The 15,484-nt window shown below is 37.1% G+C and overlaps 1 protein-coding gene across 2 annotated transcripts in view; it reads left to right on the top strand.

Annotated features, from left to right (window-relative positions):
- The window catches only part of ZFP91 (ZFP91 zinc finger protein, atypical E3 ubiquitin ligase), a 41,737-nt gene that overhangs the window by 18,779 nt on the left and 7,474 nt on the right, over nucleotides 1-15,484 (top strand). The window contains exons 3-7 of one of the 2 annotated variants that reach the window (XM_025879159.2): nucleotides 12,147-12,359; nucleotides 12,507-12,543; nucleotides 13,618-13,719; nucleotides 14,244-14,378; nucleotides 15,139-15,189. In XM_025879159.2, the coding sequence (XP_025734944.1) occupies nucleotides 12,147-12,359; nucleotides 12,507-12,543; nucleotides 13,618-13,719; nucleotides 14,244-14,378; nucleotides 15,139-15,189 (538 nt within the window). Of the gene's footprint in view, nucleotides 1-12,146; nucleotides 12,360-12,506; nucleotides 12,544-13,614; nucleotides 13,720-14,243; nucleotides 14,379-15,138; nucleotides 15,190-15,484 lie in introns of both variants that reach the window. The other variant, XM_025879157.2, reaches the window with a different exon arrangement.

The following is a 15,484-nucleotide window of genomic DNA, read 5'->3' as shown; positions in this document are numbered from 1 at the left end:
TGTTGCCGGCTGTGAGCCAGCACCATGGTTTTCCTCCTCATGGCCTCTCATCCTCCACTAGGCTAGTCCAGCTTCTTAATAACATGGCAGTTTCTGGGCAGCTTTCCAAAACGGCAAGCCTCACTTGCAAAAGTGCCTCTCAACTTCTGTTTGTGTCACATTTGCATCTTATATTCCATCACCAGAACTCTATTCTCTTGTTTTGGACCTTTCTGTATCACTAAAAATCTTGGGCTTTGCTGTAAAACCAGAGGATTAGAAAGTTGCTTGGTGGACTTGGTGTTAGAAAAAAAGAGGTTCTAGGAGAAGGAGAATTATGTGATTCCAGCATTTCCTAGCATCAAGTTACTTGGTAACTCATGCATTCTTTTTTAAAGGTGTTGCTAGAACCACCATGTTTGACCACTGGATTAGTTTTCTGTTGCTGTGTAACAAATTACCACAAGCTGAAAACAGCACCCATTTATCATCTATTAGTTCCTCTGGGTCAGGAGTCTGGACACAGCTTAGCTAGGTCTTCCACCTCGGGTCTCACAAGTCTCGAAATTAAAGAGGAGATGATCAGTAGATAGTTGGTTATAAAAGTTTGGGCTTTTAGACCGTCCTTGAACTTGGAGTGGATGAGATCATGCGGGTGTTTTGGTAAGAAGAGAAGCAGGCCTGTAAACACCAACATTTCAGGTAGAGTATCGAGAGCCCAAATGAGACCGAGAAGGATGAAAGGTCCAAGAACAAATGGTAGAAGTGAAGGAAAGGCAAAGCATTTTAATTTTTCGGAGAGGGTAACTGGGACAGTAGTGGCAAAGACTACCGAAAGATTATGCATGATTAAGAACAAAAAGGTATCATACCGTTAGCTTTAGTTCAAGGGATCTGTGGATTAACCATATTCCATTATAGTTTTCTTTGTAAGTCTTCTTTTCAAATCCTATTTTATTTTGTATACTTAAAAATAGTAATCCTGGGAAGGAGTATATAAGCTTTACCACATCCCCCAGAGGAGTCCATAACACACAAAGGTAAGAGCTCCTGCTCAACATTGTTGACCTTGGCAAAAGCAGTCTTAGAGGAACAGTAGTATCACAACCAAAGTGCAAGATCTAGAAATGATGATGTATAATGCTGAGATAGAGAAAGTGCATGTAGAGCAGAAGTGAGTTCAGGGTTTCTTTACTGTAAGAGTATCACCGTTAAAGAGCAGAGTTTTCAAAATCAGACAACCTGGATTTGAACTCTGCTTTGCTCTGAACTTACCATGTGACCTTGGGAAGTTTTCTTAACTTTTCCAGGTCTCTCAGTTTGCCTGTCTATAAAATTAGGAAAGTATGTAATAAGTACTTAATGGGAGTATTTTGAGAATTCAGTGTAAGGTGATTCATGTGAACTACTTAGAACACTGGCAGTCACATGATAATATTTCTTATTATTGGTCATTTATTAGGTTAGCTCACATGCTAGATTCATTTTAGGTGATTTTGCATATGTGCTGTATTTTCATTTTATATTCATTTTATATTGATTTGTACTTTAATTATTTAAAAGGCAGCTCTTTCATAGTACATGGCATCACCATTGTCTCTCACCCATTATACTGAGTACATATTGAAACCCCTAGGAAGGTGGCTATTATTATGGATACTATTTGACAGGCAAAAGTAGATTACAGAGAGAATGATATAGAATAAGAGGAGACTCTAGGACTGAGCTTTGGCATTTAAATCTAAAGGACAGAGGAGGAGGAGGAGAATCTACCAAGGAAAACTGAAAAGGGGAAACCAGGGAAGTAGGAAAAAAAGACCAAGAAAGTGTGAAACCGTGAAAGCCAACTGTCAAAAGATAAGTAAGATGGGAACTGAAAAATGTCAGATCTAACTCCATGAGAGACACTGGGAACCTGAACAACGGCTGTTCTGGTGGAATAGCAGGGTCAGAGGCCACATAGCCAGGATGCCCCTTTCTTCCTTACCTCTACATCTCACTATGGTCAGGATCTTCTTGTTTTGTGTAAACCCCCCCCCCCCCCCACCCAACCTGACCTCAAGTCTATCAACCTTTTATGTATTAGAATTTTTAAGGGACGCCTGGGTGGCTCAGTCGTTAAGCATCTGCCTTCGGCTCAGGTCCTGATCCCAGGGTCCTGGGGTCAAGCCCCACATCGGGCTCCCTGCTCCACAGGAAACCTGCTTCTCCCTCTCCCACTCCCCCTGCTTGTGTTTCATCTCTCGCTGTGTCTCTCTGTCAAACAAATAAAATCTTAAAAAAAATTTTTTTTAAGTAAGGTCCTTAGTAAAATTAGATATACTACAGTTGCATCCCAGTTGATTTTCTTAATTGCAACAACTCAACTGTTGAGCTGAGTTGAGTTGAGGCTCAATATGGCTCCTTTATTATGAATTCACCATGTGCCAGATTGATCTCCATTCGAGTCCTGTAACTCTTACTCTATAACCTTCAGAGATTCTGTAGTATCTCTCTAACTTCAAATTTCTTAGGCTTAGATCCAGAGCCTCTACAGTGTAAATGAATTATATTTCTTCAGCCTTATTGTTCATAATTCTCCTTAGGTGGACTCCCAAATTTCTCCCTATAATATTTCCAATTCCCCATTATCTCTGAGCTTTTCTGTTTTTGCAGCACTGTTGTGCTTTTTCCTTTTCCTAGATTTATCTTCATTGTCAGCGTCACACCCATACTTCAGTACAACTGTCTTTATATGCCCAGATACCCTGCTACGCTACATTTTACCATCAAAATATGACAGAATACTTAGGAGAGAATGGATTCAAAGACCTGAACAAAGCAAAACTATATTATGGTTAATTTTTTTAAATAGATTTTATAATACAAAACTACTTCTGGAACAGAGGAACCAGTGAATAAGCAAATGTTGGGAATAGCTAAAAACGTATTTCATGAAAGTTGAAAATGATCATTTTATGTGGACAATGCTAAATCTAGATCATAGCACTATAATTGAATATGATAATGGCAATTCCCATTTGTAGGTAGGTAGCCCAGACCCCTTCCTCTGAACTTCAGACCCACTGATGTTTTACTCAGCAGACATCTCAAATTGAACTTGTCCAGAATGGAATACATATTCTTGCTACTGTTTCCTCAAAACAACAAAAGACACCTGATCTTTCTCTGTGAATACTTTCACCATCTATCCAGTTGTCCAGGTCATAAATCTAGAAACTAAATCCATGACCTTTTTCTGTCCCCCTCTGTCCTTTTATGAAGTCATTCTTCTAGTCCTCTCTGGTCTGTCTTCTAAGTATTTTGCAAATCTCCAGTTCTTTTCATCTCCAGTGCTATTACTCCTTTTCAAGCTATTGTTTATTGCCTGGTCAGTTGCAGTAGACTTTTAGCTAGGTCCCTCTGAGTCCACTCTCCCCGCCCCAGAGAAGTGATTCTCTAGCCTGCAACCAGAGTGAACATTAAAACTGCAAATGTTATCACGCCACATTCTGACTTAAATTCTTCCTCTGGCTTTCTGTGGCTATTAGGATAAAATCTAAAATCCTTCAAGGATCTTTGATCTTTTTTTTTTCCCCCAAGATTTATTTGAGAGAGAGAAAGAGCACTTGAGTACAGTGGCGGGGGCAGGGGCGGTGGGAGAGCAGAGGGGGAGAGAATCTCAAGCAGACTCTGTGCTGATCACAGAGCCCCATGCAGGGCTCGACTTGGGGCTCCCATCTCACGATCCTGAGATCATGACCTGAGCCAGAATCAAAAGTTGGGCGCTTAGCCAACTATAAGCCACCTAGGCTCCCCAGGGACCTTCTTTATTAGACATTTTCCTGCCTTTTCAGCAACAGTATAAATGATGACAGTTGTCCTGTTCTCTCTGCTCCAGTCATACTGGTCTTCTTACTTCCAGTCCGCATCTCCTGATATTTGCACATGCTCTTCTTTCTACTTCCCGTCTATCACCTAGCTAGCACTTACTCATCCTTCAGAGTCCAACCATATCTTTTCAAATTTAAATATTAAATTTTGAGCTATAGAGACTGTTCAGTTAACACTAGTTTTCAAAGCAACAGTGTCAAGAATACATCCTTTCACTTTCTCAAACCTGCATCTAAGCAAAGTCTCTTTAAGAGACAGAACTAATTCACCTAATGCCTGTACTTTGAAAATTAATAACTTAGTTTCTGATTCTCATTTTTTGACCTAAAATTTTAAGATTCATAGAAATTTTATAAATGCTCCTTAGTATTTTTTTATCCTTCACTTTCTTTCTCTCAGTGTTCCAGTGGCTGACAGCTGCCCAGTAAGAAAGAGAATAAAAGCACAGATATAGTAAGTGGTGAAGAAAATGACTGGAATAAGAAAGAAAAATCCTAAGTATTAACACATATGTACACACACACACAGTCTTGTTGATTTAAAAATGAGTGAACCAGACTGAAATGTACTAATCATTTAATTTCTTAATTGAAGTTTGAAAATCTCTCAGCTTTGTTCTGGTTTTTAATCATAAAATATGCCTTCTGTTTCTCTGTTTTAAAACAAATATGTGCAGTTTTAGGTTAAAAATTCACTTTCATGGAATAATTCTTGTGGTCTTTAAGTCATTATATTGCATAAATGAGACCCTCTCTTGGCACCTTGAACCTTCGGCTGAGTGGAAATAAGCCAAATCTGAATTAAGCCCTTCCCTGGCGCTTTTGCCATTTCTCTTTTGTATGGTTAGGAGTGGTATAATAGAAAGAATACAGACTTTGGGCTTGAATATACCTGGGTTCAAATCCCAGCTCCACAGCTTAATTTGTGAGGCTGGGGAAGTTAGTTACTTACTTTCCTCATCTGTACAAACAAGAATAGACAAAGTTATGAGGACTAAATTTGAAAAAAATACATCATTATACTGTCAGGCACTTAATACTTGTCAAGTATTTTTTAGTTTTCCAGGGAAAAAATGTAAATATTTAAATGGAAATGAGAAGATCTTTACTGTGGTTTCTTCCCAGGTTACCAACCAACCATTTTGTTTCACCCCACAGTCAATGTTAGCTTTGTAATCTTGAACAAGGCATTTAATTTCTCTAAGCTTCAGTTAGAAAGCTAGGGCAACCTGAAGGAGAACCAGATCATAGTAGAATAGCCCTTCTGCCTTGAAGTGTTTTATCATGATGAAGTGGCTCTCATCTTTTGGAATTTGTTGAGTTAGGTTGTTTTGAAAGAATTATCTGTTGCTGTAGGATTGAGATAAATTACTGTTAAATTTCATCTTTTGCTACCTAAAAGAATTAGGAGTAACTTCCCTGCCATTAGTGACAGTATCTTTTTGTCGTAATTATACTATCAACTATTCTTTCTTTGTCCCTTTTTCTCTTTCAAGAATGTGGTTGTATTCTCTGTGCCTACATGTTATGTTGCTCAGACAGTAGTTTGCCTGATGTCTTCCTTCACTTAGGGTATTGTGGGGGTTTTTTCTTCTTTCTTACTATATATCAAGGAGCCTTTTCAAAGTCAACTGCTATTATAAGAAACAGCTAGAAGTTATCTTTAAAGTGTCACACAAAAGAAACTTGGTTCTTTTCTGTCTGGTCATGATTGTTTATCCTAATGTATGGGTTATCCTTTGGTTGTCAATTTCTGCTGTGGGAACCTGACAGTGCCTTTTGTTTTGGGATTTTTTGAGGTTAAATTCACCCAACAAAATTAACCATATTATTTTCGTATTTTATTTTACTTTTTAGAGAGAGAAAGAGAGTGGGTAGGGGTGGAGGGAATCTCAAGCAGGCTCCATGCCCAGTGTGGAACCTGTCTCCGGGCTCGATCTCACAACCCTGAGATCATGACCTGAGCTGAAATCAAGAGTTGGACACTTAACCAACTTTGCCACCCAGGCGCCCCAAAATTAACTATTTTAAAGCCTACAATTTAGTGACATTTAGTACATTTATAATGTTATTTGTACAACATCATTTCTATCTAGTTCCAAACATTTTCATTCCCACCAAACAAGACCCCATGCCCATTAAAATAGTCATTCTCTATTACCCCCCTCCCTAGCCTCTAACAAAGACTAATCTGCTTTTACCTCATGTACCTTAAAACATTAATTTGAATTTACCTATTCTGAATATTTTGTGTAAGTGGAATTCTACATATGACTTTCATGTCTCCTGTTATATAGCATAGTACTTTCAAGGTTCATCAATGTTGTAGCATGTGTTAATACATATTGGTATTTCATTCCTTTTTATGAGTAATATGCTACTGTATGGATATACGTCATTTTGTTCATCCATTCAGTTTTTGATGGACATTTGGATTGTTTTCACATTTTGGCTTTTGTGAATTGTACTGAAATGAACATTCATGTACAAGTATTTGTTTGGATACCTGTTTTCAATTTTGGGGGACCAATCTAAGAGTGGAATTGCTGGGTTATATGGTAATTTTATATTTGTTTTTGAGGAACTGCCTGTTTTCCACAGTGACTGCAGCCTTTCACATTCCCACCAGCAATGTACAAGAGTTGTAGTTTCTCCACATCTCTCCGACATTTATTTCTGGGCTTTTGTTTTTGTTTTATTTTTTAAGATTTTTATTTATTTATTTGACAGAGAGAGACAGCGAGAGAGGGAACACAAGCAGGGGGAGTGGGAGAGGGAGAAGCAGGCTTCCCGCCGAGCAGAGAGCCCGACCCGGGGCTACATCCCAGGACCCTGGGATCATGACCTGAGCCGAAGGCAGATGCTTAACGACTGAGCCACCCAGGCACCCCATTTCTGGGTTGTTTTTAGGTTATTAGAGCTATCCTAGTTAGTGTGAAATGGTAATCTCATTATGGTTTTTATTTGCATCTCAGATGATTTATATTGAGCATCTTTTGTGTATTTTTTTTTCTTGCCATTCGTATATCTTCCTTGGAGAAATGTCTTAAAGTTCTTTGCTCATTTTTTAGTTGGTGTTTGTCTTTTTGTTGAACTGTGAGTTCTTTATATGTTGTGAATATTAGGCTCTTATTAGATATATAATGCCTGTAAATAATTTTCTTCCTTTCTATAGGTTTTTCTTCTAAGAGTTTATTAGCGTTAGCTCTTCTATTTAGGTCTTTGATCTGTTTTGAATTAATTTTTACATATGGCATAAAGTAAGAGTTCAACTTCATTCTTTGCATGTGGATATGTAGTTGTCCTAGCACTCTTTGTTGAGGAGACTATTCTTTCCCCATTAATGGTCTCAGCAAACTTGTTGAAAATCTGTTGACCATAGATGTATGGGTTTATATTGAGACTCTGAATTCAGTTCCTTTGGTCATTCTGTCTGTCCTTATGCCAGTACCACACTGTGGTACTGATTGATTACTGCAGTTTTGTTTTTTGTTTGAGTATAGGGGGGTGTTTAAGATTTTATTTATTCTAGAGAGAGAGCACAAGTAGGGGGAGCAACAGAGGGAGAGGGAGAAGCAGGCTTCCTGGTGAGCAGGGAGCCTGATGTGTGGCTCTAACACAGGACCCTGAGATCATGACCTGAGCTGAAGGCAGTCGTTTAATGGACTGAGCCACCCAGGCGCCCTGTTTCCTGCAGCTTTGTTGTGAGTTGTAAATTGTGAAGACTGGGAAGAACAAAATGAGTCTTTTTTCAAGATTGTTTTGGATAATCTAGGTCCCTTACATTTTCATATGAATTTTAGGATCATGTTCTCAATTTCTGCAAAAAAGGAAGCTGGGATTTTGATAGGGATTATATTTAATCTGTAGATCAATTTGGGGACTCTTGACATTTTACCTGTATTTAAGTATTTTATTGTTTTTAATTGTAAATGGAATTGTTATTTCCCTTTTTCAATTACTCATTTGGTACATTTAAAACAATATTTTTGTGTGTTGATCTTGTATTTTGCAACTTTGCTAAATTTGTTACCTAAGTTTTGCGGAATCTTCAGAATTTTCTTTAGAAATAGGATCATTTCATCTGCAAATAGAGGTAGTTTTACCTCTTTCTTTCCAATTTGGGTGGCTTCCCCCACCCCCTTGGCTAATTCTAGCCAGAGGGCTAGAACTTCCAGTATAGCTTTGAAAAGAAATGGAGGAAAGGGGGCATCCTTGTCTTGTTCCTGATCTTAGAGAGAGAGCTCTTAGTCTTTTGCCATTGAGTATGTTAGCCCTGGGGTTTTGATAAGTGCCCTCTATCGGGTTGAGGAAGTTTCATTCTGTTGTATTTTGCTGTGTGTTCTAACCATGAAAGTCTGCTAAATTTTGTTAAATGCTTTTTCTACATCATTTGGGATGATTGTGTGGGGTTTTTCCCTTCATTCTATTAGTGTGGTATATCATAACAATTGATTTTTGTATATTGAACCACCCTCATAATCCTAGGATACATCCCATTTGATCTTAGTGTTAAAATGCTGCATAGTCTTAATGTGCTGCTGACTTTGGTTTGCAAGGGAAATTGTTCAGTAGTTTTCTTGTGGAGTCTTTGTCTTTGGCATCAAGAGTAATGATGGCCTTACAGAATGAATTGAGAAGTGTTCCCTCTTTTATTTCTTTGGAAGAATTTGAGAAGGGTTAGTGTTGATTCTTTAAATGATTAGTAGAATTCACCAGTGAAACCATCTGCTCCTGGGCTTTTTTTTCTATTGGGAGGTATTTGGTTTTGGAAGTCGTCATTGTATTTATTTTTTTGTTTGTTTCAAATTATTTAAATTCTAGTTAACATAATAGTGTAATGTTGGTTCAGATGTAGAATTCATTGATGCATTACTTACATACAATGCTCGGTGCTCATAACATCACATGCCCTCCTTACTTAAAACCCATCACCCATTTGGCCCAACCCCATCCACCTCCTTCCGTCCACCCTCAGTTTGTTCTCTGTAGTTAAGAGACTCTTATGGTTTGCTTCCCTCTTTTTTTTTTTTTTTACCCCTTTCCCACATGTTCATCTGTTTTATTTCTTAAATTCCACATGAGTGAAATCGTATGGTATTTGTCTTTCTCAACTAACTTATTTTACTTAGGTTAATACTCTCTAGCTCCATCCATTTCATTGCAAATGGCAAGATTTCATTCTTTTTGATGGCTGAGTAATACTCCATTGTGTGTGTGTGTGTGTGTGTGTGTGTGTGTGTGTGTGTGTGTGTGTGTGTGTCTTTATCCGTTCATCAGTGAGTAGACATTTAGGCTCTTTCCATAGTTTGGCTATGGTTGATAATGTTCTTTGGGAGGTTTTTGATTACTGATTCTTTGTCTTCACTTGTGTGTTCTTCCTCGTGAGTTAGTTTTTGTGTATGTCTAGGTGTTTATTTCATGTAGGTTATCTAATTTGTTCGCATACAGTTGTTAATTGTGTTCTCAATCCTTTTTATTTATGTAAGGTCTAATGTAGTCACTTTAATTTCTAATTTTAGTAATTTGAGCCTTTTTTTTATAGTTTAGTTGAAAGTTTCAATTCCTTCCTTCTGCTAGCTTTGGCTTCCTTTTTCCCTTTTTTTCTTTAAGGTGTAGATTATTGACATGTGGAGGTTTTTTTTTTTCCTATTTTAATGTAAGCGTTTATAGCTATAAATTTCTCCCCAAGCATTGCTTTTGCTGCAGTAAGTTATGCTATCTTGTGTTTTCCTTTTCACTCATCTTTAAGTGTTTTCTAATTTCCTTTGTGATTTCTGTAACCTGTTTGTTTGAAGAGTGTGTTTAATTTCCACATATTTGTGAATTTTCTAGTTTTTTTTCTGATACTGATACCTAGTTTCATGCCATTGTGATTAGAGAACGTTCTTTATATGATCTGTCTTTTTAAATTTCTTGAGACTTGTTTTGTGGCCTAGCATATGGTCTTCCCTGGAGAATCTTCTGTGTGCACTTGAGAAGACTGTGTATTCTGGTTTTGTGTGAAGTATTTTTTATATATCTGTTAGGTCTGATTTTTTCATAGTATTGCTCAAGTCCTCTATTTCCTAACTGGACTTCTGACTAGTTACTCTATCCATTACTGAAAGTAAGGTATTGAAGTCCCTCTCTCTCATTTTAGTACTGGTTATTTCTCCCTTTAATTCTGTCATTTTTTTGCTTCATACATTAGGTGTGTATATGTTTATAATCTTTATATCTTCTCAATTGACCCTTTTATCAATATACAGTGTCCTTTTTTGTCTCATAACAGTCTTTGAGAATGAATGAGTGGGAAGGAAAACTGAAAGGAAATGCATATCTGATTTAATAATTATGTCAGGTTATTAGAAGTTCCCACTGCTGTTCTGTGCGTTTCAAACTAGTTTTATTTCATTACTTAAATGTATTTTCATAAAACTTTCAAAGAGTATAGTTAAAGGTGAAGTAGCCCCCCATTCACTACCTTGTTCCACAGTGGAGGAAACTATATTTTTCAGATCTTAAAAAAAATGTTATATATAGTTTTGTGTCTTATTTTTTGCTTAATTTCTGTTTAACAATATTTTTCCAACAATTCCATGGCATTCTTTACAGATACCTCTATATAATATTCGATCTCAGTAATATGCCATGGTTTATTTGAACATTTTCTTGTTGAGTGAGGGATAGGTCGTTTCCATTCTTTAGCTTTTATAAACATGAACCCCCATATGCCAGTTTATTTTCCTAGGGTAGATACTGAGGAATTACTGGGCATATTTTTGTACCTTCTCTGGAAGTGACCGGTATTTATCAATTTCTTGTATATCCGTCCAGAAATAATATTATCCTATAAAAGATATATTCTTAGATGTATAGCATATTTATTTCTTTGTCTATCTATAAAACAAATGTATACCTATGATACGGGTTTTTTCTCATAATAAAGTGTCATGGAGTTATTTCCATGCAGTTGCCTACTGACTAGATGTATCATAATTCACGTAACCAGGCCTCTCCTGATGTTTAGTTTTCTGCTCTTTCACTAGTAAAAACAGTGCTGTAATGACTACCTCTATACATAAGTCATTTCGTAAGTGTGATTGTAATTGTAGGATAAATTCCTAGTAGCTGAAATTAATGTGAAAAGATACGCATTTATAATTCTGATAGATACTGCCAAATTGTCCTTCCTAGAGGTTTTGCCAGTGCACGTGCCATCATCTGTGTTACTGTCTCTTTCCCCCAGCGTTCCCAATACACACTTGTCAAACATTCGGATCATTGCCAGTATGATAGGGGAACAGTGGTGTCACACTAATCCTTTTCATTTGAGTTTCTCCCATTATGAGAGGATTGACCTTTTTGTTTGTGTGAAAGCCATGTGTTTTTACTGAACTGCTCTTTTTCTGTTGGGCTGTTAGACTTCGCTTACAGTGGAATTTGCCATGCTGAAAATTGTTTTTATGTTTATATAGTTACAGGTCTCAGTATTAAGACCTAAAATTTTGTGTTATTCTTAGAGAGGCCTTTCCCATCCTGAGATTATTAAAAGAATTGTCCATAATCAGAATATACTTTTAATGTACTAACGTATATATATACTTAATATATACGTAATAAGTTATTCTGGGGATGAAAGTTAAATTGAGCTTTTTATTATTTATTTATTGCTCAGGAGTGAATGGCCCTACCTCACTTCATTTGCCCTTCAAAGCATGAAGAAAATAGAGGATAACAGGGACAGATTGTGTACCTTTGCACAGCATCTCATAGGATGATTGAAGCAGAGCTTGTCATGATTGCCCTATAGACCAATTCAAATTCATGGTGTGGTTCTAAGAACTATTGAATAGAGTCAAGGGAAGGCATTTTTAATATGGGATCCCTCTTTCACAATTTCTTTCAGCGTTGTTCGATTGTTAAAACATCTGGACCTGTGGTTCTTTCTTTCTTGTACTTCTATAAGAAGTTCTGGCCACCTTTCTGGGACCACTCCCAGTTTCTTTTGTCTCAGATGTAAAGGTTAAAATCCCATGAATTGAATTTGGTGTATTTTACATACTTCTTAGCAGTGCATTTTTTAATAAATAAGACGATATAAAACTGCTTGACAACATGGACGTTTTTAGAGTGATGACAGTAAGGGTAAGTTTTCTCCTATCTTGTTTCTGTTATCTCAATATAAAAATCTGAGGGGCTTGAACAAAAAATTAATTTACCTTCTTTTTTATTAACTTTTTATTTACAATAGTTGGTATACTGAGACGGTTATTGGTTAACCATAAACAAATGGTATATGTTTTCATCCAGATCCTAAGGAAGAGAAAGAGGAAGAAGATGATTCTACCCTCCCTCAGGAAGTTTCCATTGCTGCAACTAGGCCTAGCCGGGGCTGGCGCAGCAGTACCAGGACGTCTGTTTCTAGGCATCACGACACAGAGAACACCCGAAGTTCTAGGTCAAAGACTGGTTCATTGCAGCTCATCTGCAAGTCAGAACCAAATACAGATCAGCTTGATTATGGTACAGTACAAGTGGAGTATGGTTATTTAATAACCAATTGCCTGCTGATTTTAAATGTAATGTTGAACAGCTTACCTTTCAGGGGTAGGTGTGGTGATACAGGCTTCCTTTATAAAGATAAGGTTTTGTTATGCTTTCTTTATCCAGATGGGGCAGAAGAACATCAGTCTCCAGGTGGCATTAGGTAAGAAACTTCATATTTCATATTTACACCTTTGGGGACATAGAGTACACACAAAAGTTGTTTTTTGCTTGAAAGAACATTGAGCCTTTAAAAAAAAATTTGGTTTTAGTATTTAGTTTAGATGTCTCTTTGTTCTTGATTAGAGCTTTAACCACGTAATCCTTAGTTACCTTAGTTCCGAAAGCAGGTCTTTTTTTTTTTTTTTTTTTAAGATTTTACTTACTTGACAGAGAGATAGCGAGAGCAGGAACACAAGCAGGGGGAGTGGGAGAGGGAGAAGCAGGCTTCCTGCCGAGCAGGGAGCCCAATGCGGGGCTCGATCCCAAGACCCTGGGATCATGACCTGAGCCGAAGGCAGATGCTTACCAACTGAGCCACCCAGGCACCTCCAGAAAGCAGGTCTTGAGTACTTTCTGTATTCTGGCTTATTCTGTGCTAGCCACTGATGGGAAGTGTGGATGTTTTGACTAGGATTTTTGAAATTTGTATTCCATGGTAAATCATGTGAACTTTTTTCTTTTTCTTTTTTTTTTTTTTTTTGCTTTGTTGATCTTTTTGGTAAAGCAGATCATTGGATTACTAGACACAGGATTATAAAGTCCACTGTTTTTGTTTGTGTTTTAAGAGAGGGAGAAGGGGGGTTTAAGGATAGAGGGAGATGGAGAGAGAATCTTGACGTGGGGCTCCATCTCACAACTCTGAGATCATGACCTGAGCTGAAATCAAGAGACGCTTAACCAACTGAACCACTCAGGCACCTCATAAAGTCCGTTGTTTTTTGTTTTGTTTTGTTTTGTTTTGTTTTTTTAGCTCTTAGTGCCATTGGGCAGTCATCTCTTACCTTTATTTAATCGAGTAATAGCATTTCTAGGATTTATGTATTTTTAGTTACAATTATCATTGTGAGGATAAAACAGCTAGATTGCAGTCCAATTAGACCATAAGGATGAAAATTCTAGATAACTTACTGTGTGACTCTTTGGCAACCTCTAAATAAATTAGCAAATAAAATCCAGTCAGATAAAATCCTTACAACTGGAATTTCTAATCCAGAAATTTGCTTCTTTTTAGTAGTGATGAGGAGGAGGAAGAGGAAGAAGAGATGTTAATCAGTGAAGAGGAAATACCATTCAAAGACGACCCAAGAGATGAGACCTACAAACCTCACTTAGAGAGGCATGTCTCAGATTTTACTATAGATGTGTCGATGAAAAATAAGTTAGGAAAGCACTGTTGCATGCTTTTATTTCACCTTGTTGCTGAACTGATGGGTATAGACTTAATTTTAAATGAGTAATTAATCATGCACTTGTTTTGCCAATTTAACATTATCCTATAACTCCTTCACACAGCCTTCTCTTCTAGTTATATAACTTTATTTTGATCATATCCAAATTATTGGATGTCTGCATGTTTTACCTTGATGATACAAAGTATCATCAATTGCCTGAATATTTAGAATTTTTTACTTTTGTCTTTCTTTTTACAACTGTAGTGCATTCTGATTCCCAGGTATTGTTAGCCTAACGGCTTTTACTGTGCATGTGAGGAACAATTGACTGGAAATCACATTTCATGAGCTAAGGATCATAATTTTACAATAAATCGATGATAATCGCAGTTTTTACCCTTTTGTCTACAGTTCCCTTTGCAGAGATCCTTTGCTGGATACCAGTGTTGAAATGTGTTTGTGTTTTCAGGGAAACCCCAAAACCACGGAGAAAATCAGGGAAGGTGAAAGAAGAGAAGGAGAAGAAAGAAATTAAAGTGGAAGTTGAGGTAGAGGTGAAAGAAGAAGAGAATGAAATTAGGGAGGATGAGGAACCTCCTAGGAAGTGAGTAGGCAATTACTACTAAAAATGGAAACCTAACAGATTTTGAAGCCACTGGTGGGAAAAAGAGTGGGAGTGTGAGGGGGGCTATTGACAGGTGCATACTGCTGCCTCAAGCAGCTGACAGTTTTATTGCAGAGGCTCTCTGAAAAGTTTAAATTTAATCCAAAGCAATACTTAAAGATGTCTAAATGAGTGGGCAAGACAGCAGCTAATGGGATGCAGAGGGAGTAGGGGTAGCAAGAAAAAGTATGGCAAATGTGAATCCTCAAAAGAAGGGCAAATGAGGGCAAGTGATTGAAGAATCTTGACTTCCTGTCCAACCATTGCCTGTTGCAGAAATAAGATTTCTTTTAAGTGTTTAGTCTTTTTCGTTCTATTAAAAGGACAGTATAGCTTATATTCTTAGGGTTTTTAGATAATAGATTATTCTACTTTTTAAATTGATTAAATTTAAGTGATAGACTTTTTACTGGAATGATTTTTCAAGTAGTAACCTTGAGGTTTATCCAAATCTTCCATAGTAATGTATAGTTTGTGATAGGTATGTATTTAACTTGTAGTGCAGATTTATTTAAGTGAAATTACTTCAGAATGACATCTTTGTTCAGCTTCTCAGATACGTTTTTGACTCTGTGTATTCTGTGTTATCCTTTGTTTCTGCCACCTGCTCTTTGGTCTTGAGTATATGTCTTTCGCCATCCTTCACCCTGTAAGCTTCAATCTGGAATATGTGGACAGTTACTCTGTTCTTTAATTATAGGAGAGGAAGAAGGCGAAAAGATGACAAAAGTCCACGATTACCCAAAAGGAGGTAATTTATACTCTTACTGTGTTCCTTATTCCTGGTGGTAAGCCCTTTACTCACATAATTACTTATAATTACCCTGCAGGAATGGCTATGTAAAAATCTCTCAAAAGCAACTTTATTAATGTCCTTGATGCAGAGTTCCTGTGTTTTTATTTCCATTGTAGGGTCTTTAAGTTTCTAAAAATCTTAACACTTCTTTTGGGAGGTCACTAGTTTATTTTGTGCTGTTTTTTTAAAACTCGTATCAAACATTTGATAGTTTCTGCTTATTTCTAACATAAATTCTGTGCAAGCTATA

Source organism: Callorhinus ursinus, unplaced genomic scaffold (assembly GCF_003265705.2).
Source record: "Callorhinus ursinus isolate GAN/ISIS: 27379988/994484 unplaced genomic scaffold, GSC_fseal_2.0 scaffold21, whole genome shotgun sequence".
Lineage (NCBI taxonomy): Eukaryota > Metazoa > Chordata > Mammalia > Carnivora > Otariidae > Callorhinus > Callorhinus ursinus.
This window is presented reverse-complemented; position numbering and strand designations above follow the sequence as displayed.